Source organism: Haemorhous mexicanus, chromosome 3 (assembly GCF_027477595.1).
Source record: "Haemorhous mexicanus isolate bHaeMex1 chromosome 3, bHaeMex1.pri, whole genome shotgun sequence".
NCBI classification, from domain to species: domain Eukaryota; kingdom Metazoa; phylum Chordata; class Aves; order Passeriformes; family Fringillidae; genus Haemorhous; species Haemorhous mexicanus.
In genome coordinates this window covers 46258764-46284828 of record NC_082343.1, presented here as the reverse complement: position 1 = coordinate 46284828, position 26065 = coordinate 46258764, and the positions used below count along the sequence as shown (strand labels likewise).

The 26065-nt window shown below is 38.8% G+C and overlaps 2 protein-coding genes across 5 annotated transcripts in view; one reads left to right on the top strand and one right to left on the bottom strand.

Annotated features, from left to right (window-relative positions):
* Window positions 1–2598, top strand: part of B3GALNT2 (beta-1,3-N-acetylgalactosaminyltransferase 2) — a 29972-nt gene extending 27374 nt beyond the window's left edge. For all 3 annotated transcript variants that reach the window (XM_059841633.1, XM_059841632.1, XM_059841634.1), the window contains exon 12: window positions 4–2598. In XM_059841633.1, coding sequence (XP_059697616.1) covers window positions 4–138 — 135 coding nt within the window. In that variant the 3' untranslated portion in view covers window positions 139–2598. The remainder of the gene's footprint in view (window positions 1–3) is intronic.
* TBCE (tubulin folding cofactor E) lies at window positions 1121–25517 on the bottom strand. 2 transcript variants are annotated; one of them, XM_059841630.1, is made up of 17 exons: window positions 25446–25517; window positions 25106–25238; window positions 22231–22315; window positions 15211–15423; window positions 14096–14184; window positions 13312–13411; window positions 11412–11514; window positions 7396–7472; window positions 7060–7155; window positions 6382–6446; window positions 6233–6297; window positions 5621–5773; window positions 4747–4900; window positions 4216–4284; window positions 3124–3183; window positions 1714–1805; window positions 1121–1463 (listed from the first exon to the last, which is right to left on the bottom strand). In XM_059841630.1, exons 2-17 carry the CDS (start codon window positions 25203–25205, stop codon window positions 1371–1373), a joined length of 1614 nt encoding a protein of 537 aa, XP_059697613.1. In that variant the 5' UTR covers window positions 25206–25238; window positions 25446–25517; the 3' UTR covers window positions 1121–1370. The 2 variants fall into 2 exon arrangements, with proteins under 2 accessions (XP_059697613.1, XP_059697614.1); XM_059841631.1 differs by having other exon boundaries at window positions 15211–15399; window positions 25446–25500.
* Window positions 25518–26065: the final 548 nt, after the last annotated feature.

The window sequence follows — 26065 nt, the reverse complement described above, 5'->3', positions numbered from 1 at the left end:
CAGGATGGTCTGTGGCTGTGTGAGAAGACATGTGAGAGTGGCATGCTGTCTTCCCCCCAGTACTCGCCCCAGGAGCTGGGAGAGCTCTGGAGATTAAAGGAACTGTGTGGAGATCCATGTAGATGTGAGGAAAGATGATGGACTTGCCTTGGAAAACAGGGTAGTGTATAATGATCATGGAAAAGTGTACATTTGGATTCATTCCTGGAACAGTAAGAAATACTAAGGTACCTTTTAATGCTGGGTTTCAACTAAAGTATAACAATATTTGCACATCCCTTTTGATAATTACAAGTGGACTGATACTATTCTTTTTCTATAGTATAGATGTTGATCAGACAAAAACCAAAATGTTCAAGATTAAAAAAAAAACCTTTTTATATAAAGTCAAAGACCTACTTGTAATTAATAAATGCACATAAGAATGCCAACTAGCCTGTCTTTTGTAAATTAAAGCACTACTGATTTGATTCAGTATAGGGCTGTTCCAGGATCCTGTGAGAGTTGTGCTCAGCACCAGGGCAGTGGGTAAGTCTTGCTGCAGCACATTCTGTGCTAAGGGGTTGCCCTCATCTGTGCAGGGACAGGGACAGCAATGGGGGCTAGGATTTGTGATTGATTAGTTTGTTTATATCACTGTCATTTTAAATAAAAATAAAATCAAGGTTTGCTTATACCAAATCTTCAAGTACTGCAAGCTTGGCCTGATTTAGGAGGGATTTCTGAGAGCTCACTCTGACTAGATATGAATCAAAGGTTACACAAGTGAAAATAAGCTTGAGGAACAGCACACTAAAGATTGTAAAATAAATAGCAATGCCTTGCAGTGTGCTGAGAACTTATTTATAATGTGGTATGTTACTACTGTAGGGTAGAAGAAAGGTCTGGCAGATTTTGACCTTAATCATCCAAGGTTAGATACTTGTAAAATTACTTCTGGGTTTTGTTCACTTTAAGGTTGTTGGATGTAGGTGAAAACAAAGAGCAAGTGGCCTCTCAGTGCAGCACTGATCTTGTCGTGTCAGCAAAGAGATCACAGCTCAAACCTCTGTACTCAGTTCAGTAAAACAAATTCTCACTGCTGCTGGGGGCAGGAAGTATAAAATCTTGGCAAAAAGGGTGACCTTGAGTTTTATTTAATTGAAGCATTTAAGCACTGTTTGGTATCTCTCCAGTAGGACAAATGAGCAGATGTTTTCATGGAGGCTGATGACCAAGTTGAGGAGCTGAAAAGTACAATTGTACAGCCCTTTGGTGCCACATGTGTGAAACTCTTATTCACCTGTATGTCTGTTCAGGCACAGGCTGTCTGTCTCTCTTCTGCAGTTCTTGTGTCAGCTTTTCCTTCAGTCCAGCAAGAGAGTCTCTTCTTACCAACGTACTAACACACAGTCTCCACTTTCTATTGAGTAAAACTGCAAAGGCTTTAAGTCATTGTCTAGTTCAACTTCTTTTCCTTCCAACTAGAATAAAAAAGAAAAAAAAAAAAATCTAATCAGACTTACACTGAAATCCCTTCATGTAAACCAAATAGCAGGCAGTTGCAGTCAGGGAGAATCTGTCATATTACAGGAATTAAATTAGGTCCTAAGTTACAGCATGAAGACAGCTCTCCTCAAGTGAAATGAATTTCTTTGTATAGTATTTTAGAACATGCAATGGACCTTTAGCAGCATGAAATGTTTTGTTGTTCAATATCAGTTTTTAACTCACTTTAGAACTTTTGTAGGACAGTTTCAGGTCTGAACCAGGAATTTTAAATAGGCGATACAGCAGTCCTTTGACCTTCTGAATAGTCATAGACTCTGTGGAGGGGAGAGAGAGAAAAGTTATTAGAAAAATGCTGCTGCCGCTGAGTGTAGCAAAGTACCAGTGTTTCACTTTACTTGCTTACAGCAACAGTGAAAGGCTGTATTGCTGCTTCAGTTCTAACACTGCAATAACATCTTTGGTACCTGAAACCATGTCTGCTACTGTCAAGTGGAAAATGGTTTCTCCTGTGGTGGATAGGGCAGGATGTGCTACTACAGATTAAGCGCTTTGATCCCATACACCAAATGAAAGCGTTACGGCTTCATAATTTACCTTTTTTGAGTTTGTATTTCTACATGCTAAACTAAGTGACCTTTGGGACACACACCAGCCAGGTTCTGACTACTTGAATCTGGCAACTGTTCCTTGCAGTTTTCATTACCAGGAATTGGCTTTCCCAGCACAAGTAAGGAAATGGCACGGTGGAACTAGTGACATTCTTAGGAATGGTATTGAGTTATTAGTCCCAAACACATTGTCAGCAGAGTTGTTTATATTATGAAGTCAGTTATAGGAAGGGGTATTTTTTGTAATGGATCTTGAATGAGTAGATGTAGTTTGTTCCAGAGGTGATACCTGTGTTTGCAATAGATAAACTCAGTATTTTGGTTGAACTTTCACTTCTTTTGAAGCTTTATCTAAAGGCACAGCAATAGCGAGTTACTCCTGTAATACCACACATTGTACTTAGACAAATATTTTTCTATCAAACATTTTTGTAAAAGCTGTATCTATCTGATTTTATGCAACTTGTGATAATAAATGTGATTTTTATTTTAGAATAAAGCTTGAATTCTTCTTTTCTCCCAGACTTCATCAGCTTAATTTAGAATGGTCTTATTCATTCTAGTGTCACTACAGGCACTAAAACCTCAAAGGATGAATTTGATAGAGGTCAGAACTAGATTTCTAACTTCATGGATTAGATACTAGACCTCAATATCTAGATTTACACACTATGTGGTTGCCTCTTAGACTTCATGTTCTGGTTACTTGGTTTAACACATCCACCAGATTTCATCCCCATTAATTGGCCTTTAATTGCCTCAGACTATTAAACATGAAACCAGCAGCAAAGCATCAACTTTACAACAATACATCAACTTTCCATCTTTGAACTGGACTTAAAGTAAGTATGAAGGCTAGAAGAATTATGACTTTTCAAATAATTTCTGCCTTTGTTATTTCTTTATATGACAGAGGAAAAGCTTTCAGGAGCTGACAAAGCCAGAGGCAGCTGCCATTCTTGAATAAAGTTGTTTGAAAAGGAGCTATGAAACAACTGCTTGAACATAAGCCAAGACTTCTTACCTGGTAATTTTTTCTCCACTGGCTTCTGTTCAGGTTTCTCGGGACACTTAATTGTCAAAGCTTAAAGAAGAAGGGTGAGGCATTAGTGAAAGAACAATAAGCCCTGTTCTGGCAGAAGCATAGTCTTTCTAGTCTCTTTTTATTACAAATTGTTTCCCTTAGCTCAGCCTGATCTCTCAAAAATTAGGAGGTAGCCTGCATCTCAGCAGTTAAGATAACATTTAGTCATTATCTGAAAAATTAATTAATGAAAATAACCAAGTTTTTATTCATCTTTGGTAAAGTATTGTAGAGGTGACTCCCTGATGCTTAAAGATTTTTTTGTTAAAATGAGTATTTACTTAAAAATACTTAATTTCTATTTCATTTTTAAAAAATAACCTGCAGTAGAATGGAAATTGCTTATTAAGTTTAAAGCAGGCTTTTGGTCCTCTCAAAAGCACCATACAAAGACTTTCCCAGGACATAATTAGCCTAATTATTTTACAGAGATTAAAAGACCTATCCTCAAACAATGGTTTATGTTATGTCTAGCCAATAAGTTTCCTTGTTCTATTTAGTCTTCCACCTAAATGCATTAGAATGTAATGCCTTAAAATACTGTTTTGCCCATGGAGTAAAAGTTTCAGTTCTTCTATCAGCTGGAAAACACAGCTACATGAATTTGCAAGTTGAGGATGTAACCTAGATTAAATATGTAGACAGCCCCAAATACCAAAGCTACCCATGATTTTCTTGTCTGTCTAAAGTTAAGAAGCTATAAGAAAGGTAATATCAGAAAACAGTGCAGCTGTTGAGATTAAAACCCGAGATGTCTTCTGTAAAGAAGCCATTCACACTGTCAGAATGGAGTATCAATAACCTTTGTTCTCCATTAAATCTCAGTTGAGAAAATCATTTGGCTTGGTTTGAGGGGGGAAATGAGAGAGAGAGTACACAGAATCAGCTTTCCAGTCAAACTCACTGAGGCAGTTCAGAAAATCAAAATTACAAGCTGGAATTTTTTGTTCTCCATATACATCTAGGAGATACTAAGCTCATAAAATATTCTAAAAGCAGAAGGAACAATTTTGACCATTTCTGGCCTCTTACTCAGGAGCTGATTTTTCAGAGTCAAAGGCTGTTGTCCCTTCAGTTCTCCTTCTTCAGGTGCTCCATATTCTGTTGGAAGAAAAGTGCATATAGAGCCCTTCAAAGACTAAAACTGAAGACCTAGGACCACTTTGGTGCAGGATCAGGCAGGACATCCCTTGGCACAGCCGTGGTGGCTCCTGCACCACGCGGTGCTGCAGACACGAGCCTTGTCCAGCTGCTACAGCATTCAGGACAGGGGTGTGCTGCTTAACATTCCCACTGCTGAGAGAGCTACTGAATGGATTGATGCACACAGGTGCTGGGGTCTCCAAGGCCAGGAGCCTGAGTTCCTGAGGCAGCAGTGCCCCAAAGGGTGCAGTTCTGTGCAAAAGCCCACTGGCACACAAGCTTGCCAATGCATGGGCTTTCCTAACGCTGTAGCAGCACATGGAAAAAACACCAAGGGAAAGAGAAATTGAAAACAGACCAAACCAGTGCTGCCACAATGCTAGAGGTCAGGAAATGCTATTGTACTCTGCTTGCACTTACTAAGACAAAGTGCTGGGTATCTGGGATGGGCAGCAAGAAATTCTTCACTTGGTTTGTTTTTCTCTGGGTTCCAATGCCCACCAGCTTCTAGCCAGTCCTTTCCAAATATTTTGCGATAATCAAGCTCTGCTCCTCTTCTTTCAGCAGGAAAGATCTGTACTGACACAGGAATGGCACATAATATAATTATATAACTTTCCAGAGAACAAAATCTGATCAATGCCACAGACTCCTTGGTCTTACTTGATGTTCAGTATATTTCAATGCTACCAAGAATCTTACAAGCCATGTCTCCAAATACTGAGTGATCCATATATTCAGTATATTTTAGAGCCATTAAGAGTCTTAAAGCCCCTCTGTGTACTCACTGAACCATTAATGAATATCTAAGCAAAGATTTTGCTCTATATGATGACGGAAGCAATGGATCAGATGTTGCTTCTGCTCTCCTTTATCATAAACATTTTCTGAAAGTTTGATTTGGTGTGGATTATATTTTTTCTATTGCAGAAGGGAAATTTTGGTATTTCTGTCACTGAAACAGATCCAACTAGGCTGCTTTTTCTGTTTTTTCTTTCTTTTAAGAGTATGGTTTTTGTTAACAGTCCTGCAACTTTACCACAATTCAGGCATTGAAAAAAAACCACCATTGACCCATCTTGTCCAAGGCCCCACTTAGTTAGCAATGTTCACAAAGAGGGCTCCATCTTGTAGTCAGCTTGTGACTGCCCCACTGACAAGGGGATGGATTTGTTGGCACTTTACTTTTCCTGCACCCAAACAATCAATAACTTAAAAGAAACTGAAAACAATTCCTCAGGCAGTGATTTAAAGTTTTGGCCAGACTCATGCAATTTGTTGAAATATCACACACCTCACAGTTGTTCAAAACCTCCAACTGGCTTATCTTGGCAATAATGAGCTGTTTCAGGGTCTCTGGGTTCTTCTCTGTGTCCATGAAGGGGTTATTGTTACACTGCAGTGCCCGCAAACTTGGCAGTTTATCAAGCTCATTGATAGATGACCACTGAAATGGAAGGGAAGAGTCTTTTGAGGAAATATAAAACATAACTTCATTTCAGAACAATACCTGGTAACACTGACTTTTCCTATACAACAAACATGACAGGAAAAATTCTTTTGATCATCCAAACCAAGTACGTGGATCCTGTTCACGTAGCTAAGGAAGAACTGCGCTCCATTTAATTAAAAACCAAATCAAAACAAGGAATTAGTCAGAGCTTTAGATCATTAGAATTCTGTGACAGGAATTATAAGATAGCTGCCATAACATAAACATGGTTTTTAACTGTTAAGGAATATTTTTACATTTTTAACTATGCCTCTGTATTGACCAAAGCATTCAGTAGTTACATCAGAATCTTAAACATAATATAAAAGAAAATTTTAAAAAGCAAACTTAAAGTTACTCTTAGACAAAGTTGCATTTATTTACAAAATGTGAAACCATCACAATCTAACCTACCTGTGATATTTTATTGTCATTTATTGCAAGGCGTTTTAGCGAAGGAAACATTTTAGTTTTGCATCCTAGGAAAAGAGTAACAGGAAAACAGTGAAAACTTTAAATAAACAGAATTTTAAAACTATAAATAAATTACTTCTTTTACATACCAAATCCAGCATCAGGAAAGTGTATAGAAGATATCCCAGTGTTTCTAAGTATTAGCTGTTCTAATCTGAAATTTAATAGATACAATGATCACTGTATGTTGCACAGGAAGTTATTTGCAAACAGATACAACCTGATTTGTTTTTTTCTTTTCTTAATAAAGATCTGCAGCTTTTTATGTGGTGCAGCATCACTGACAAATGAAAAGCAGCCTCACAGGCAGTATCCAGACTTCAGCTGTGTTCAGGGAATAAAATTTTCAGTGAATAAGTGCAAGCTTTCAGAATGGCTCCTGGATTTAAAATGTGAGATTTTCTAAATGAATTTTTTAAAAAATAGCTTGTGGCTATTGAAAATCTTGGCTGCTGTTCTGGTGTACAGGGAAAGAAGATAATTCTGCAAATTAGCAAAGTGTGGTAAATCACTTTCATTTCATAAGTGTATAATGAAAACCTAATGACACACAGCTGAAGAATGTGTTATTATACAACAAAAGCAAGATTATATTAAAATAGCTCAACTAAATAATGCAGTTACTCTCCTCAAGAGGGCAAAATGCCTCTATTTCAAGATCTCATGAATCATTGATGCAACATCAATACTCTCATATTTCAGCCAACAAGGACTACAGAGATGAATATCTAGGACAAAGAATTTCCAGCAAATTTGTTTACAGCTACCTGGGGAGCTGTGCTATGAGATGCAGCTGATTTCCATCCAGTAGCTGGTTGTCTGAAAGGTCTAACAACTTAAGGGTCTGCAGGACATTATCAGGCCTGATATATTGGAAAAAAACAAACACAAAACCAGAATATTTAAAGTTATTGGCCAATGAAAACACTATTTTCCTAAGTATGTAATTGTGCGCACATTTATAAATGTTCTGAAATACATCACGTAAAATTTGCACCAATTACTGCTGTGGTGATGTTAAATGCTACAGGAATGTAACTTTATGTGCTATGTAACTTTGTGGTACACCACTGGCTAACAACTGAGTGACTCATGTTACTCACCTTTCCAAAACTGTAACATTATTAGAAGAAAGGTACAACTCTTCAAGTACTGGCCATCCTTGAGCACAAAGAAGAACCTAAGAGCAAAACTTCATTTAATATAACAAAAGACGGGAATATTTCAGAAATTATACTTCATGCAAATTTGCTCTGAATGTGTTCAGAACAAGCTATGGCTCCCCAAACCAGAGAAACAATTATTAAAGATTTCCTAGTCTTCCCTTTCTTCCAGATGGCTCTCCTGTGCCTGGATCTGCCAGCACAGATGACATCAAAGGGGTTCTGCAGTCACAAGACTGTAAGTCCTGGGCTTGTGGCCACCCTCACAGTTGAGACAGGAAACTGAGTGACCTGGAAACTGAGTTAATTCATTCAGTGAGTTGGAGTGACCAGGTATTCCCTATGATGAGGTGAGGAATTGGCTGCACAAACTCTATACATGTGCGTAAGTTCCAGAACCTATGTGTATAGCTAATACACATAACACATCTGACAGAATATTTGTAATATGTCAATTTTTCAGAGCTTGAAGCCTTTTTTGTCTTGGGACTGTGCCAGCCTATAACTCACTAAAAGCCTAGAATTGCATGAATTCAACACACCCTGAAGTTTTCAAGTTCTCTAAAGAAAATAAATCAATTCAAAAAGGGCTACAAAATGAACAAAGATATTTTTGTTTTAGATCTTATGCCCTGAAATGGTATAAAAGATATTATTTTACTCTACACAGCATGAATCCATCCAGCTGCAGGTCTATATAACTGACTCATAAGAGACACCATGCCAAGGGTAAACACTGAGATCTCCCCCAAAGGCAGCCTATGATTCAGAACTCAACTGTTTCACTCTCAAAAGTATGAAAAATCAACCTCCTGTCATATCTGTAACACACAAACTCAATTATAACAACTTTTCCTGTTCCAAAGCAAGAGCAGGGAACAGATATCTCTTTAATCTCTCTTTAATCTGATAGTGTTTCCCCATGTCAACAAGACAGACCAAAATGGTTATCCACTGGTGATGATGAAGCATGACAAGAAACCTGCAGAGTCAAGAGAAATGAGGTACCTGTTCAGTAACAGAGATTGCCCCACAACAGCCCAGCACTGGGATGGAATAAAAAAAACTGCACAAACCTGAAGTATCTGAAGATTTTTCAATATGACTAGAAAATTGCTAAATGATAGGTCACAGCACGATTCCAAAAAACTCAAATTGCCAAATTTCCAGCTACTGCTTAAAATAGCTTTCTCAGAAACAAAAGTTCACAGATCTGACACTGTGAATTAACCCTCAGGAAAGACTGGGACCTCATTGTGGATAGCTGATGGGGAGGTAACAAATGCCCAGAAGAGAGCCACTGATGCTCAAAACCAAGAAATAACAATCAGAACAAGAAACAATTGTCACAATGTAAGTTCATGATGTTCCTGTATCTTTAGTCTGTTTATCCCAGGAAGCAAATAATATAATTGGGAAAGGCACAAAGAAGCTAAACAGGAATTAAAACCATGAAATGGAGAAGAGCTGTTCTCAGTAACTTTCACATGAAACAGTGGGACTCACTAAATGAAATTACCAGGCAGCAATATCAGAACCCAAAAAAGGTTGAATTTATGCTAAATGATATGCACAGCAAAATTTTCAAATGAGTTCTTAATACAGTTAGATAAATCACGAAGCAAAAATATCCACAAACATTATTAAAGGTATATAGTCTTGAGCTCACAAAGCCACACAATTCCAGGTTACTTTCTAAGAAGCTCTTACCATGTGCTTACCCTTTGCCTAGAATTTTTCCCAACTACCTGCTGCTACTTGCTAGTGTCAGAAGCATGATCCTGCACTTCTGTTCTAACCCAGATTTTTCTTTTACCCTGTATAATAGTAGATTCTATTATAAATACAAAATCTTAGTTTGAACACAGAATCACAAATATAACATTATGATTTAAATGCTGAATAAGAAAGAAAGGGTTTGGAGCCATAAATACAAATTCATTACACTCAAATGCATTAATTCAATTTCTAAGTCAATGGCTGCTAACTTTAGGTCATTTTACAGGACATTTTCCCCCCCTTGGAAGTTATATGTTATGTTTTGAACAATCAATCAACAATTCTACAGTAATAAGCTCTTTTACTGATATACTAATAATCTCAGAAGTATTTAGATATATGCAAATCATATACTAATGAAAGAATTCTTTCTGAAAACTGATGCTCAAGGCATGTGAATGTGGAGCTATGTATTACAGCATAACAGTTAAGAATGTCCCTCTCCTGTGAAAAATACTTCAAAACAGAGGAACAAACTAAAAAAAATCCAAGTATAACAATCCCAATGCCATACATTCTTAGATATAACAACAAGTAATTTTGAAATGCTGTTCAATGTTAAATTGTTTTAATTAAAATTAAAACACTCCTAAGACTTTTGCTTATATCCCATCAACGATTTAAATGTATTTCTCATTTGCTTGCATTATATTCATTACTATTTCCTATTTGAAAGTTGAATTTTCAAGTAACTCCCCTCAGAGCTTAAGCAGTGACATTTTCAAGTAGTTTGTTCACAGAATACTGATGTAAGGCACACACCTTTATTTTCCCCTTTTTGTTTGACTGCCCTGGAACACCACTTTCAAGCACAGGCTTATGTCTCCTAACTTACAGGGAATGATCTGGAACAAATTTATAAAACAGATTTTGGAACCAAAGATGCCTTTATGGCCAATGACAAATCAGCTAAAGCAGAGTTTCCAAAAAAAGAAAAAATACAAAAGCTGCATCATTTTAAATTGCTTTGGCTAAGCTGGGGCTTTCTCACTGCAATTGAGTTAGCCCTGGAGAACTCTAATCTGCAGCCATGGCTCCAACCAGCCTTTCAGTCACCCCATGGAGGGATGAAGGACAGCTGCTGGCAGGTGCCAACATTTTAAACACCACAATGCACAGATTTACTCTGATGAGCACTAGGTGACATTTAAAGTGTTTGTAGCCACTTAATTCTTCCATTCCCTCCACCATTCATGTTGCTACTACTTTGGAAGGATTATCAACTGTCCTGCCATAAATCCCACAGGCAGTTTTAAGAGCACAGTGAATGGACACAAAACAAAAACACAGCAGTGACCTTCCTCTAGTCCTGCTGCAAGACAAGAGAATGAAGAAGCTTCTTTCTAGTCAAGCCCCAGTTTTGTTAAATGCTCTTTTACTGGATAGCAGCTAGCAGCTGAAATCAGAAAAGTCATGCAATTTTACAATGCAGTACAATAAAATCTGACCCTGAGAAATCCAAGTAATAGTTTGGAATTTAGAAGCTATTCTAAGTAACATGACACTGAGATGCACATCCTAAGCCCCATCTCTGAAAAAAGGCCCACTGCTAACTAGAGCTGACAACGGGACTTCATTCCTAATAAGACATCATACCAGGAGAGAGTCATTTAAGTGTGCACATGTTTCAGTGCCTGAAACAAGTCAGAGCTTTGTTTTTCCTCTGCTCTCTGCTGCCAATAACCAGGCATCATGTGGTTCAAGAAGCATCAGGATGGGCAAAGATACCAATCAGTCTCCTGCTGATGCAAAGTGATGCCAAAACAAAGTTTTTCTCATCATAAGGAAATATTTTCTTTCTATTTGCATTTGTTCTATTGCATACAGAGAAGTACTCGCAAATCTTCAACAGCTACCAGGAACCAAAATGTTTTCACTTAAAAAAATCTTTGGACATGAAGTTATATTGTACTCCAACTGTTTTCTTTTGATTTGGCAATTTACAGATGTAGATGGAAGTAAAATGTTTCTTATTAGACTCCTATGCCAATATTACTTCCTTCACTATGTAGGAAGTACGTTAGTCAATATGTAACTAACACAGTTACCCCACAGCACCTTTTCTAAGGATGATTTGATTTCAGTAGAACAATACAGTGCACAAATGTTTATTGTTCTTCCCTTGCCACAGAAATCTAATGATATTAAATTTAAAAAAAATCAGGAAAGGCTATTACCTCTGTCCATGTTATTTCAGTTTGATTAAGGGCCAGAATCTTCAAGTTTGAAAAGGCACTGGACGTAAAAGTTGATGTAGATGGAAATCTCATTTTGTTTTCACTGCATAAAAAAAAATAATTTCCAAAATGAATAATCACATTTATTTAAGTCATTTGTTTGGAGCTACACATTAAAGAAAAATAAATTTACACCCTCCAAAAATTAAAATCACTGCCAAGTTGTCACATATTTTAAAATATAATAAAATATATTTCTAGTTATATTCAAACATACTCTTTCCTAATTTGCTTTCCTGCTTCCAGAATGCATATTTATTCAAGAATGCATATTTATTCCTCTGTGGCCTCTTTCACTAAGTTTTCAACATGAAAAGAATGATTTTCATTAATATTAAATGAAACAAAGCCAGAGCTTGGGCTTAAACTCCTTAGTGTTGACTGAAAATGAGGAGCCTACATGACTATCCAGACCCCAGCAAAACAGAAGTATGTAAAATCCCCTCTCAATAGGTATCACTACAAAGAAGAAAAGATGAAGATCCCCAAATGTGCAGTCTTCAAATCAGTTTTCATTATTCACCCTGAAAAAGAAGTTTTTATTTCTTTCCTAAGGCCTAATGTACCTGCATATTCTCATAAAAATCTCTCCAGGTAGTTTATGGTTACATACTTATGAGTAAAATTTCCACACAGAGAGCTGGTGGATGGTTAATCACTTTTATTCTTCTTCCAACATGCCGTGCACAAAAACAATCAGTAACAGATTTACCTTCTTTCTTTTTTAAAGCAAACAGAAGGTCAAAACAATAAAAAACTCATTCAGACTATATCAGTTTGTAGTTGTAAGCATCAGATTTCAGCATCAATCTCATTTTGTTTTCCATTTTTTTACAAATAACTTCTGAAAACCCTTCAGTCTAGAGTATGCTTGTCAACAATGAAAAACTGAAAAAAATATTCCAGGTGAATTAAAAAAAATTTCTCTGTATTGTCATGCATACTGATAACAATAAATCATGATACACTCTAGGCAAAGTTAGATTTACAAATAGCACCCAGGTTGCAAACAGCTTTTCATTGCTAAATACTGAAGAAAATAGAAAACCTATAACTATTTTAAAAGTACATTTTTGTCACAGTAACAATAAGAATAAATAAAAAAACCTGGTGATTTAGGCTGCTACTTAATCCATTGTGTTACTTCACACCAGAAAATTACTGTGGCATGTGCCAATTACAGTGTATAGGTGTGTACTAGAAATATTCTTTATTTTGCATTATTATATGAATTTTCTTGTTTCAACAGAATTGGAGCTTTATTTAACAACATCCTCCTTCCTTTTCCTATGTCATCATTGTACAAGAAATTTTCCTCTAGATCCGACACCATGGTCTTAACAGTTTCTTATCAGCATCATTTTAGGACAGAAATAGACAAAGGTTTGGGATGATTAAGGTTTAGTCAAAACATTATGGATAATTAAGTGTAGTGTCAAGACAAGGCTGGCTAAGTGGGTTCTTAAATGCAGACCAGCCTGAGCAGCCAGAATGTATCAAGAATAAAAAAACCCAAAGATCAAGTCTTAAAACTTTGAAGAAAATATTCTCCAGAACTTAGTTTTACACAGAAGCTGAACTCCTATGGTTCTTCTTAGGAGAAGAACCCTAAGAGTTCTTCTCCTCATCTGTATCACAGATGTCAGAAAAATATTGCCCACACTACAGCCCACAACTTAAGCAGTTGCTTAAAAACAAGATTTAAAAAAACAAAAAACCCCTTAGCTCCCATTAGAATGAATCTTGTTGTATCCAGTTACATTTAGAAAGCTGAATCCTGAGCCTCTTGGTTTTTGTTCCTACCCCAAAGGAAGAGAAACCCAAATATGAATATTTATACCTGACATTAAGTGTTTCCAGATTTTGAACTTGAGAAGCAATAGCTACTACTGTCTCCCAAGATGATATCAGATTTTTTGATAGGTTTATATGCCTCATATCTGAAATTTCTTGTTAAGAAAAATAAACTTATCTCAAAACTGAACTTCCTTTTTTCAGAATTAGAATTAGGGTTTCATTTTGAATCAAAGAGAAACAGATTACACTAAGGGATGGTACTGCTCAGTTACAGCAAGTTCTATTTTGATTTCTGATATGGAAATGGCTTATAGTTTTATAAAAGAGCCTAAAGACACAAATCCTCAAATGGATTAACTTCTATACTGACAGGAAGTCTTAAGTCCTTAAAAATTAACAAATAATAACTGCTTTGTACTTTTGTAACTCTACCACTGCATGCAGTGTATTAAACACATTATTTGTTATATATTGGAAACCTCTGGTGTCTACAGAACATACCAGTTCTACTTCTATATGGTTATCTATTCTAGGGAATTTTTAAAAAAACATTGCTGGAGCCTTCTGAAACTGCAGTCACAGTAACAACCTATGACTACACTTCTATTTTTATACACAATTTGCATTTCCTCTCAAAAATTGTAGGCGCCTGGCTATTTAACTTTTTAACATTGCATTAAACTTGTAAATATAAACTTCAGGTTTAGTTTGGGTTGTTTTTTCTTTTAAATAAAAGGATACAAGTATCATTCACTGACGTGAACACTTGGAATGCTAGAGTATGTACTTTATTTGTGGCATCATGCAATACAGCAAGAAAAGGATACTGGCACATATTCTGCTGATTTCCTCTTCCTGACCAGCATGGCTCACTGCACACTCACGCACTGAGATATCCACCAGTTTGTTCAGTTGTCTACATGAGAAAGAACATTCTGTTAGGTAATCTTCAAACAGAAATAGGTATGTTACATAAATGCCTGGTTTTTAGAACTCCATAACATCCTTTTCATGCGTATCTCCTTTGGAATTAGCAATGTGCAGATTACTACACTGCAGTGTCATTCACACGCGAAATGAGATATAGCTCTATTTTTTGCCTTTACATCACTACTACAAAATAAGTCTAGTTGAACCATAGTTCCAACTGAAATAAAGAGTTGGTAAAACAGATTAAATATAGCTGTGCAAATTGGAATTTAATTTAAGATTCCAAGTTAAAAAGGTTTCTTGCAACATGTTTTGCAAGAAGTTCAGAGTTATTTGGGCAGTCTTTGTACCATTTATCAGAAGTATTTTTGACTGCTTAGTATGCTCTGGGAGAAAAGGAGAATAGTTGTGGAATATCAACTCAGAAGGAGACTGCCACCTACTGAACTAATACATCTCTTCTGCTGGAGGCCATTAGAACTGCAATTTCTAACACATCATTAAGTTACTTCCTTTCTTACCCTTCCAGGTATATGAACGTGACCCCACCTGATTGAAAAACTTCTTCGCTAACAGTACAGTGACTTTCTGTCTTCCCTCTCTTGGTTACAAAGTCATTTGTGATATGAGCAAACAAAGACTACAAAAAACTGGACAATATTAAGAAAACATTCAAATACATCTATTTTAAAAAGACTATGTATGTGTATGACTACTGCCAACATCATGATAATTTCTCTCTCATTTCTCAACAGATATCATTATCTGCTTCTTTATGAAACCTGAATGACGATTGTTAGCACTCAAACGTGATATAATCCCAGTTTGTATTTGTAAAACCTGTAAATTATGAATCCACAATTGGAAGATTTCTTGTCTCTTCCACCACAGTGCAGTCTGGCTTGCTTTTAGACACAACAATTTTATAAGCAGGGCAGTCATTACAGTTGAAACACTACTTGATTGATCAATGACTAACAATGTATCTTAGATTTTCATATATAACACTTGCCTTTGCTGTTCTGCAACAGAATCCATGCCAACAAATTCCACAGTCTTCGTTCCAATTACTACTGTATTCCCTGTCCCACACTGAACATCCTGCTTATCATTCAATCCGTACCGATCCTTTACTGCAGTAAGAAAATCTACTCCAAAATTTGCCTTGTTTGGCCGGATGAATGATCCTCCTTTAGGATGCCTAGAACAGAGCAGCCAGGAAAAGCTGAAATATAAACAGTTATCTCAACAATGACTGACCAATTTATTACTTCTTTAAACAAAAGTATTGAGAGCCAAAGCAGTCAAAAGGCAATTCTACGGGCTAATTGTAAACATCACTGTTCCCAGAGAGCCAGTAAGACTTTCAGAGTATCTTTGATAGTACTTGACAGAAGTTCATATAGTGAGATACCGTGAGAAATGGAGCACCAGCTCCCCAAAATGTACTCACACATCAAAATTACAGTGTCAGTACCATTATTAAAAATTGTGGCTGTGTTCGCAGGGGTCCCAGGACAAAGGAAGAGATGAGAATCTTGATTCCATGTTTCAGAAGGCTGATTTATTATTTTATTATATATTATAATTAAAAGAAAATGATATATTAAAACTATACTAAAAGAATAAAAGAAAAGGATTTCATCAGAGGGCTAGCAAAGAAAGGAATGAAATGAATAATAAAATCTTGTGGCTGCTCACAGCCTCGACACAGGTGGCTGTCATTGGTCATCAAGTAAAAACAATATCACATGCTGGGTAAACAATTCTCCAAATCACATTCCAAAGTAGCAAAACATGGAGAAGCTGAAGCTTCCCAGCTTCTCAGGAGAAAAGATCCTGGCAAAAGGATTTTTCATAAAATATGTCTGTGACAAAAAATAACTGCTCTGTTATTTCCAAACTCATGATGAAGTCAGGTTCTCCAGATAAAGAAGTTTGTACCTATGGATAGACACAAAGTTACCTAAATCATACAATAAATGTGCTGGGAAATCTACCAAAGCCTAAGGAATACTCAGAATAGTGATTGCTACATTGCATTTGATTTGCATAATTCACACAAATGACACAACATACAAATTGTAGCACTCAGAACTCTTATACAAACACAAACTTCAAAAAATCCTGATACCCACTTGGTAACAATTTTGAATATTCAACAGAAATATCCAACCAATAATGCACCTTTAAGTCAGTCCAGTGGAGCTTCTTGGCTTTTCTTGAGCACTGAAAAAACTTTGTTGCATTCCTGTGTCTTACCATGCAATTGTTTTGACATTTTCTAGCAAAGTTAGTGAGGAAACACAGTATCAGGGAAGAACTAGCAGCGACAAGTAATGAGAATTGTGTTGCAGAGTAGATGAGGACCTGATAGGAGCATCAGCCAGAAAACATCAGGAAGAAAATTGGTAGCTATGAATATCTGTCTACCATCAAGCTGAGAAGACAACAGGCTTTGGTAGGAAAGTGCCCAGGAGGAAGACACCACTTATGTAAATAAAACTTCTCAAAACAGCATGTAAGCATTAAGTGTCTAATTAGCAAACCATAATATAAACCACCAGTGCTACAAAGTTCAAAATTCTCATTAAAAAACCCAGTAACTAAAGGCCCTCAATCACATGGACCTATTACAATTAGATGGAATAGTCTGGGCACCATGTATTCACATTTTTGTTAAAAAAATCAGTGCTGGAAATTTCTTGTGCCAGTTTTCATTCATTAGCATTCCTACTCTCATATCCTGAAGAAAGACCCAGGTAGAAACTTGATATTATTTACTTTCAAAATATTTTCAGTCTAGTTTTGTAATGACTTTAGAGTGCAATGATTACAAAAGAAGCAGAAAGGCAAATTACTAAAGAATATAAATCTGGTATGAACTTTTTATGTTTGATAAGCATTTTCAATGCATTTTTAATCCAGTAACCTTCTCTTAAGTAATTTCTTCCATTCCTTTGAAATTCTTCATAGCTTGCAAACACTTGACTGATTTAAGTATTGAACTTTCTCAAGTGTAAAAATGATTCTTTCTTAATACCTCTTCTTAAAACAGTAAATTACCTTTTTATGACCTGAACTAGAACATATCTTGCCTCCAAATATATCACTTCTGCATTTATTTAAGTCAAACAGCTTCATAGATGGCAGATAGTACAGGATTCTGCTTGGGGCTCTGGAAAAAATCCTTGTACTCCTGTCTATCCGTAATTCACACTAGGTCCTGCAGTAAATTTATTCTGACAACAACTATCCAATTTCCTATCACCATGATTTTGTCATCACCATCCCTCTATACTCAACAGTTCTGCTCTCCTCAACCCTCACACCAGAGCTAATCTAGAACCTCACTTCTGCATTCCTCCTGTCATGCCATTCATCCCTGTCATAGCCAAGACCTTTGGGTGTCTCCATCGCCATATCCATCCCTAAGCCCATTTCTGTCCTGTCAGGTCACCACTTCTATTGGCATCTCCTTCTTCATTTTCTGTGCAGGAACCAGTTCTATCCTTGGGAGGGGGGGAGGGGGGAAGCAGAGGAACCTAGCTGTCCTGTCCCCTGTCATATAAAGCTATAGGAAAATTTTAGTGTATTTATCTCTCAAGACCCTTCTCTTTTTATCCTGATCATAAGGTCATAGGTTTTCTCTCTCCTGGTGCTTTCACTTCCCCTTACTCTGCACACTATTATTAAGTTACCTAATGTATATTTAAATCCATTCCACAGCCTAAGCTTCTTTTTCAGTTCCAGTCTATTTATTTGATCTACTTTTTTAGGAGCTGTCACAAAAGGCAGGAAAGGAAACTGCAATAGGAACCTATTTTCAGGCAAAATTATTGTGCATTCAAGGAGAGAGGTCACTGTAACTCATTTTCCCTAAAACACACCGCCTGTATTAAATTTCACATTAGGACATTTGAACTGTACAAGCTGCATGTACATATCAAACAAATAATGTACAGCACCTGGACTAATGCATAAACACACCTATTAGCCATCAGTCTCCATAACTGGGAACTAAACAGATAAATCCTAATCCAAAGAGCCATCCAGCATGCATATTATGAGATAGAAGAACCTTATGGATTACTAATCAACCTGACTTAAGATGAACACTCAGAAGTCTGAGAACAGGGATTTTGTTCTCATGTGTGCAAACTGTCTTGCAGCCAGAACAAAACACTGTGTGGAAATAGAGTGGTAGAAGATATGGCCCAATTTTCTTAAGCAGAAAATGTGGAATATGCTCAAGTGGGGCTCTGGCAAGTGGCTAGCTCTAGTTAATACTGACATTTCCTACTGACTTTTAAAATAGAGAGGTTGACCCAAATCTCAGAAGTCATATTCTAGGACACTTCCTATTCATGATTCAGTAGCCTGAAGCATACAACCCATCTGCTGGCATGCCCAGGGTGCTTCAAAGATATTCATTAAAATTGAGATTAGCTGTCAGCTTCCATGGAATAAGGAGGAAATTTGGCATCATTCTTTGCTAATGTAAAACAAAGTCATGGCACTGCTCATCATTACAGGTACATGATGGCTCCTCTTATGCTAGGGAAATATCACACATACACTTCTCAGTACTGAAGAAAAATGCAGGAGTACATAAATCATAACTGGTACACACTTGAGCTGACTGCAGAAGCTCTGAGCCACGGAGAGAGACGTCAGCTTTATCAGCCTAGGCAGTAAACATGGATCAAAGGGCTTCTTTGCCCAGTACAGTCTGTTTGCAATGATCAACTCCAGGCAATTACCACCATGACTGCAGCAAATGCACTACAAGACTCATAAAGTGTCATAAAGCGGAGCTGTTTGAATCCATGCACGTCTTTTTTACACAGATCTGAACAGATCTCTTCCTTCTAGGGGAAGGTGTTCAACAGACAAAACTTCTATTAGAAGAATCTACACACAGCAGTAAAGAAAATCCATCAAGTTTTAGAAAGAGGCTATGGCACCAAACAATGCTTATAAATGACACCTAACACTAACCTGCCATGTTGTATCAAATGCCTGACTCAACAACAGAAGCTTTGCAAGCATGAGCAAGTACTTCAAGCTCTTGAAAGTTTACCTTAGTTAATCAGACATGAAACTTGACTCTGAGCTTTCAAAAAACAAGGAAACACAGACAGACATCTGCAGTTTTAGATGCTATCTTGGGATTCTGCTGGTGCACAGTACATGTTTGAGCAGTGGTTAGGGACAACCTTTTGTTTCAACACAGTTCTACTGGCAGCAAAGAGCACGAGTTTCTGATGAACAAAAACTTCTTAACTAAAACCTTCTCAGGAATCTTAGGAATGCTTTCTGCCTTTGCAAAATGGATTTTTTTTTTTTCATGGACACTAAAATGATGTTTTTTTCCTGCATTTGAAGAGTTTGTTTCTGCCCTAGGTAGATATTCCTGGAGGTGAATGTGTCACCCTTGAAGAAAAAATAGCCCTAATTTAATATAAAGAGATCTTTCATGAAGCAGATAATCTTGAATCACCATGGAGCAGATCATCATGCAACAAGTATAGGACAACCAGGGGAGGAAGGTGTGCTTGAAACCCACATTTTCCAGGGGAACACATGCATACAAATGTTCTCTGGGACAAGAACATGTTGGAAAGCACACTCACGTTTCAAAAGCTGTATACAAATTTTAACACTGTTAAAGGCTTGTTTTAAGGCTTGATTACTCATTTCTCTTGAAGGACTGCAGAACATAATTACATTATACACTACTGCAACTGACAGCTAAAATAATAGCTTCCTCAGTTATTAAGAAACAAGATCCTATTATCAGGGAAAAACCGAACACAAAACCACCACTAGATTGTGCATTGCCGTTTCTAGCTGATACTGGGTTGATGAACATGCTCATGATGTCAGCATAATTTGAAGTATGGCTGTTTTGTTCTTTGGTATTCATATTCTTAAGAAGTTTATTTATCCCCACATAATGACCCAGATAAACATACTGCCATGAAACATAAAAGTTTAGGTCATATTTTCAAAAAACCTACTATAGAGATCACATAGAGCTGTAAGCAGACCTACTGTTTCAAAAAAGGACTTGAAAAGAAAGAAGATTCTCTGGTAATGAGCATCTCAAAATCAGTTTTATTTTCCGCTTATGGTCTTATTTTCAAATGTCACTATGAAAGATGTATTTTTTAAAGCAGTTATTTTCAAAATTGCCTTAAAAACAATTTCAAAATGTCCTTTCACTCCATTTGTTTACAGCACAAGCTACTTGATCAGCTGCTTCTGCTTATCAGAATTCAAGGAGTGAGCAAAGTAGGCTTGTAGGCAAAGGATATTCATGATATGGGGAAAAATACAGCTTTTTTTTAGATGTGTATATTCATCTACAAAGAAACATTATTCCCTCCTAATCAGTAGTAGTAAAGAGGTGATATTTTCAGTTGTGGGAGGGTTTTGTTTTTCAGCACCCTTTTGCTAAAATAAGGTAACTATTTCTTACTTAAGTTTGCCTATATTTTCCCAATAGTCAACAGAAGAACTACAAATGTGTCTGCACACAGGAAGTTATACCTGTATGTCTTAGTGGACTGCTGGAACTATGTATTCTCTTAGAATCTAGAAGGACCTCTTCTGACTGGAAAATAGCAGAGTATTAAGAACAGGTATTGAGAAAACAACATGTTTAAAGACAACAACATTTACATTTGTTATGGGTATTGAGCTTCACTCAAAACATTGATTTTTACATCAAAAATTAGGGTTACTGAGATCTCATCTCCTGGGAGCGCACTAATGGCTGCTAAAAACCCAAGAGTCTATACACATATATAGAAATATCATATACACACAAATGTAAAGCAATCAAGTTTCTGAAAAAACATTCATGAAATTTTCAATTGCTTTTTCTGTCCAGAGAGATTTGGAATGGTCAGCCAATTATTTCTGGTTTTTTATCCTACAGCAGAACATAGCTAGCTTCAACTTAGAAACTGTTTCAATTAAATTCAAAACATTTAGGAAGCAACTTCCACTAATATATTAATTTAAAAGACATGGTTGCGCTAAAACCATAATTTCCAATTCTTTAGCTGGAACAAAAAATCCAGCAATGTTGATGTTTTTCTTGTATTAAGTGTGTTTAGCCTCCTCAAGCCTTGTTTTATTATTATTTAATACAAGGGAAAAAATATCCAATCCTCACAGTGGGTGTTTTCTTCTTATTTTTCTGCAGAACAGATTTCGTTCTCTCATCCTTCACCACTTCTATGCTCAGGGACTTACTGAGCTAGCAGTTGGTGGTATGTAAGAGCTATTGATGACTTTCTTCTATGAACTCATCCAGTTACTATTTAACTTACAAACTTTTAGCTGATGCATGTGTCCTGACATAGAGATCAATGACTTGCTGCAGTTAATATCCATCTTAGAGTCCTGTATTCCACAATTTCAAACATGTTAGGTGCTCAAATCCTTTCACTTAAAAGTAATGCAAGCATACATTTAAAAACCCCACACAGCTGCACTATGTTTTGCATGTACTAAATCCAATGAATATATTTAACAATTCCTTAGTGATACAAATATAACCCAAATCATTAACAGGAACTTGGCATTTTCCCTTAACAAGATACATGCAAGTCAGCTTAAATTCAAGTAAAAACTGTATTTGAGACACTTAATACGGACCAATATTTCAGTTCAGAATTACCTAACAGAAGTCACTAGGAAATATTGATTTCCTAACTAAAGTAAAAGATCTAAAACCTACTAAGAATAATAATAACATCCAAAAGTCTCATTTTTTAACATACCTCTGAAAACACGACTTGTATTTTTTTAAGTATTTACTATACCCTAATACCTGTAACTGGATAAATATCAGTGCAGGACCCTCTATGGATTAGCTAGTCAGAGCACTCAGAATTATGATCTTTTTAACACTGGCTAATTGATAATAGAAGGGTTTGCCCTAAAAATTGCCAAAGGGCCTTTTCCCATGAGCATCTCGTCACCACATATGACATGCCAATGCTGTGAACCAACTCACCTGCACTTAAAATACTGTGTTCCTTCATAGCTGCCATCGTGCTTTCCCCTTTGAGGATCATCCCATTCCACGCCCAGCCAAATTCCTGAAAAAAATGGTTGATACTTTTTCAAATTTAAAGCATCATATCCATAGAAATCACGGCTAGAAAGAACCTCTGCAGTTTACTTAGACTAACCTTCTCTCTCAAAGCAGGAGATTATCACCAGCACCAAAAAAAGTTAGTCAGGTAATTAGTTACTTAGCCAGACCCTGAAAATTTCCAAGGAGAGAAAGATTGCAATACATCTGGTGAGCATATTCCAGTGCTGCATTGTAATGCAGCAATGTAATGGAAGAGGTTTTCCCACTGTGGCCATTATCCTTTACTCTATAATCTAGTACTTGTAAGAGAGTTAGGCTCTGCTATCCTTGTAACCAGCTGTCAAACAGCTGCAGGAAGCCATGGGATGGCACTTTTTCTTCTATTCACCACATTAACCAAGCCCAGATCACTCAACCTCTTCACAACACATGTGTATGGTCTGTACCCTTACCCACTATTGTAGCCTTCCAAGACTCCTCAAGAGAGGAGATCTTCGAGATCCTCTCAAGTTTATCTGCATCCCTCTTGAACTAGAATAGTTCCACAGCAGATACATTACTCCAAGTGTATCCTTGTCAAGAACCCCTGCACCCAGAGAGGGCTAACAGCTTCCTTTAACTTGCAGGCCATGTTCATCACCTCCCTCTAAGGTAAACCAGTACAACATGTATCTTTGCTTGTTACAGGGGTCACTGCTGGCTCATATTCATAACAGTATCCAACTTAACTCCCCAGCCCTTTACAACAGACTCTGTGAGTCACTAATACTTCCTGGTCCATACTACACGTGGAAATTTATCCTCCTTGAATCTCTTGGGTTCAAACCTAAAGTTCATAAACATTGACCTGGATTGTAATTGTATCTTGTATCACAGCAGCCATTTGAGGGTGAACACTGTTCATCACCCAAGTCACTGAGGAATACACGAAACAATACACACCACAGCATTTACTTTTGCAGTCCTCACTCATTACCAGATATCGAGTCATTAATTACTTTTTCACTTGACAACTTTCAACTCATTTAACAGTCCATTCACCTACTTTGTATTTCTTCAGTTTCCAAATAAGATTCTTTCTGAAGACATCATTCAAAGACTTACTGAAGTCAAGGAATATTGACTTGTTCTCCCTTCATCCACATTCGTGGTCATATCATCATAGAAAGTAATTACATTTGCCAAGCACAACTTCTTCCTATTTACAAGTACCAAATACTCCCAACTACCATCTTGTCCTTCACAGGCTTGGAAATGGATTCCAAAGAAACATGCTATGTGATCTTTCCAGAAACTGAAGTGAGGCTAAGGAGTCTACATGTCCTGGTCATCCTTCTTGCCTCTTCTAGAACTGTGTTTAAGGCTAGTCTTCTTCCAAGCATCAGAAATCTTCCCATAAATTTGAACATCTATAGTGGGTTGACTCAGGCTAGATACCAGGTGCCACCCAAAGCCACTCTGTCACTCCCCTCCTCAGCTGAGCAGGGAAGAAAAATACAACAAAAGGCTCACGAGCTGAGATTAGGACAGGGAGAGATCACCCACTGATTACTGTCATGGGCAAAACAGACTTGACCTGGGGAAAGTAATTGAATTTATTACCAGTCAAAATCAGAGCAGCATAATGAGAAGTAAAACAAATCTTAAAAATACCCCCACCTCAGCTCTCCCTCCTTCCTGGGCTCTGCCTCCTCCCCACGAGAGGTACAGAGAGATGGAGAATGGGGGTTACAGTCAGTTCATCACACCTTATTTCTGCTGCTTCCTCCTCAAAGAGGAAGCTTTCTCCCTGTTCCAGTGCAGGCTCCTCACATAGAAGACAGTCCTCCATGGAGTGGTCCCTCCCTAAGGGCTACAGTATACTTCCTCTGGAACTGCTCCAGTGTGGAACCCTTTGTTCATGGGGTGTAGTCCCTCAGGAAAAGGCTACTCCAGGACACAAGACCTACCAGGAAAGCTGCTCCAGCAGGGCTTATCTCTCAGGTCTACCAGGAGCTTGCTCTGGTGTGGGCTTCCCCCACGGTCACCACTTCCTTTCAAGCATCCACCTGTGTGTGCCTCCTCCATGGGCAGCAGGTGGATCTCTGAACCCCTGCGGACCCCCATGGGCTGCCAGGAAACAGCCTGTCTGTCTCAGGATATCTGCAGGGGAATCCCCTCTCTGGAGTGTGGAGCACCTCTTTCCCCTCCTTCTTCACGGACCTTTGTGTCTGCAGGGCTGTTCCTCTCACATATTCTTACTCAGCTCTTCTCTGGCCACAGCTACCTTCGTGCAAAGTGTCTCTTTTCCTTCCCCTTCTTAAAGACAGTTTGACTGAGGTGCAACTACCATTGCTGACGGGCTCAGCCATGGCCAGTGGCAGGTCCACCCTGGAGCTGGCTGGCAGTGGCTCTGTTGAACAGGGAGAAAGCTTCTGGCAGCTTCTCACAGATGCCACTCCTGTAGCCCCTGCCACTCTCAGAGGCTTGTCACACAAACCCAGTACAATATGTTATCAAAGGAGCACCTGGTCTGGTGATCTGCTGCTGCCTCTTACCTTCCTTGACTATGCCAGCACAGAGATGTGAAGTTCTTCTTACACTCCTCTTGACATCTCTGACTTTAAAAAACACCCCAAAACCTCACACAAATTAGAACTCACCATATTTACAAAAGAACAATGAGGAAAAATCAAGTTGTAAATGGCTTCGTTTTACTCGACAGTGTTGGGGTTTTTTAATTAAGAAGAACATGAGCAGAACCTCGAGAACAACCATAAAATATAAAGATTATTACTTGTGCGGCGCTTACCTGCAGTAGGAGACACGCTGCCCACATAGCGCACAGTCCCGTAGTCGGTGCCACAGGCGACCCGCCGGCCCAGCGCATCAGGAGGCAGTCCAGCAGCCATCCCGGGGCCGCGGGAACCGGGCTGCTCCCAGACCTGCAGGCACAGGAGAAACACCCTTAGCACACGCGCAAGCCGCTGCTCTCACAACGCCCCTACCTTGAGCTGCTCTTTTGCCGCCCGGCTGGGGCGGGCTCCCTCCCGGCACCACCCCGTGCCGCTCCCCGCTCCCGGAGCAGGCTCCTGTGGGCCGCTCTCGGCCCCGGCCCCACACGCGCGAGGCCGCGGCCGCAGCTCACGCACCCGCGGGGCCGCTCCGCTGCCGCACTTCCGCCCCGCGCCGCGCGGCACCCGCCGCCCCGCCCCGCCCGGCTCTGAGAGCGCTCCGATTGGTCGCGAACCCTGGGGCAGCCCTGCCCTGGCCCGCTATTGGCCAGCCCCGCCTTCTACCCAGCTGAAGTCACCGCCTTCAGGGGAAAAATCGGCCCGGGGCGTCGCCGCCGTGAAGCTTTCTGGGTAATGGTGTTCACCGAGGTGGCCCCGCCACGCGGGCTTGCCGTCCCTGGACTACAGCTCCCAGCATGCTGCGGGGCGAGAGGCGAGCGCTCTGATTGGGCGAGCCGCGCGCGCAGGGCGGTGCCGGGGTGTCCCGCCCGTGCCCGGGAATTGCGCCTCCTTGGGAGTAGCCGCAGACTTGCGGCGGGCGGTGAGGAGAGAGGAAAGATGCCCTGGGGAAGCGCTGCCGTGCTGTAAAGCAGCGTGCGGTAGGCAAAGCCCTGCGGCACCGATGAGCCGACACTGTGCAAGAGATGGTTCTGAGTCCATAGCTCAAGGCTGGGGCGCTCTCCCGGGAGCAGCGGCTGAGGAGAACGTGGGCGACTCGCCAAGCAGCAGAGCTCCCCCGGAGCACCCCCGGGCCAGGC

What these genes read in the sequence shown, in the direction of transcription:
- TBCE (XM_059841630.1), bottom strand. Translation starts at nt 25,205, where the DNA reads ATGGCTGCTGGACTGCCTCCTGATGCGCTGGGCCGGCGGGTCGCCTGT. An exon ending in TCTGTTGCAGAACAGCAAAG is followed by an intron (nt 14,185 to 15,210) that starts GCAAGTGTTATA and finishes TTTCTCATGTAG; the next exon opens with ACAACTGAACAAACTGGTGG. An exon ending in AATCAGCAGAATATGTGCCA is followed by an intron (nt 13,412 to 14,095) that starts GTATCCTTTTCT and finishes AAGAAATTTCAG; the next exon opens with ATATGAGGCATATAAACCTA.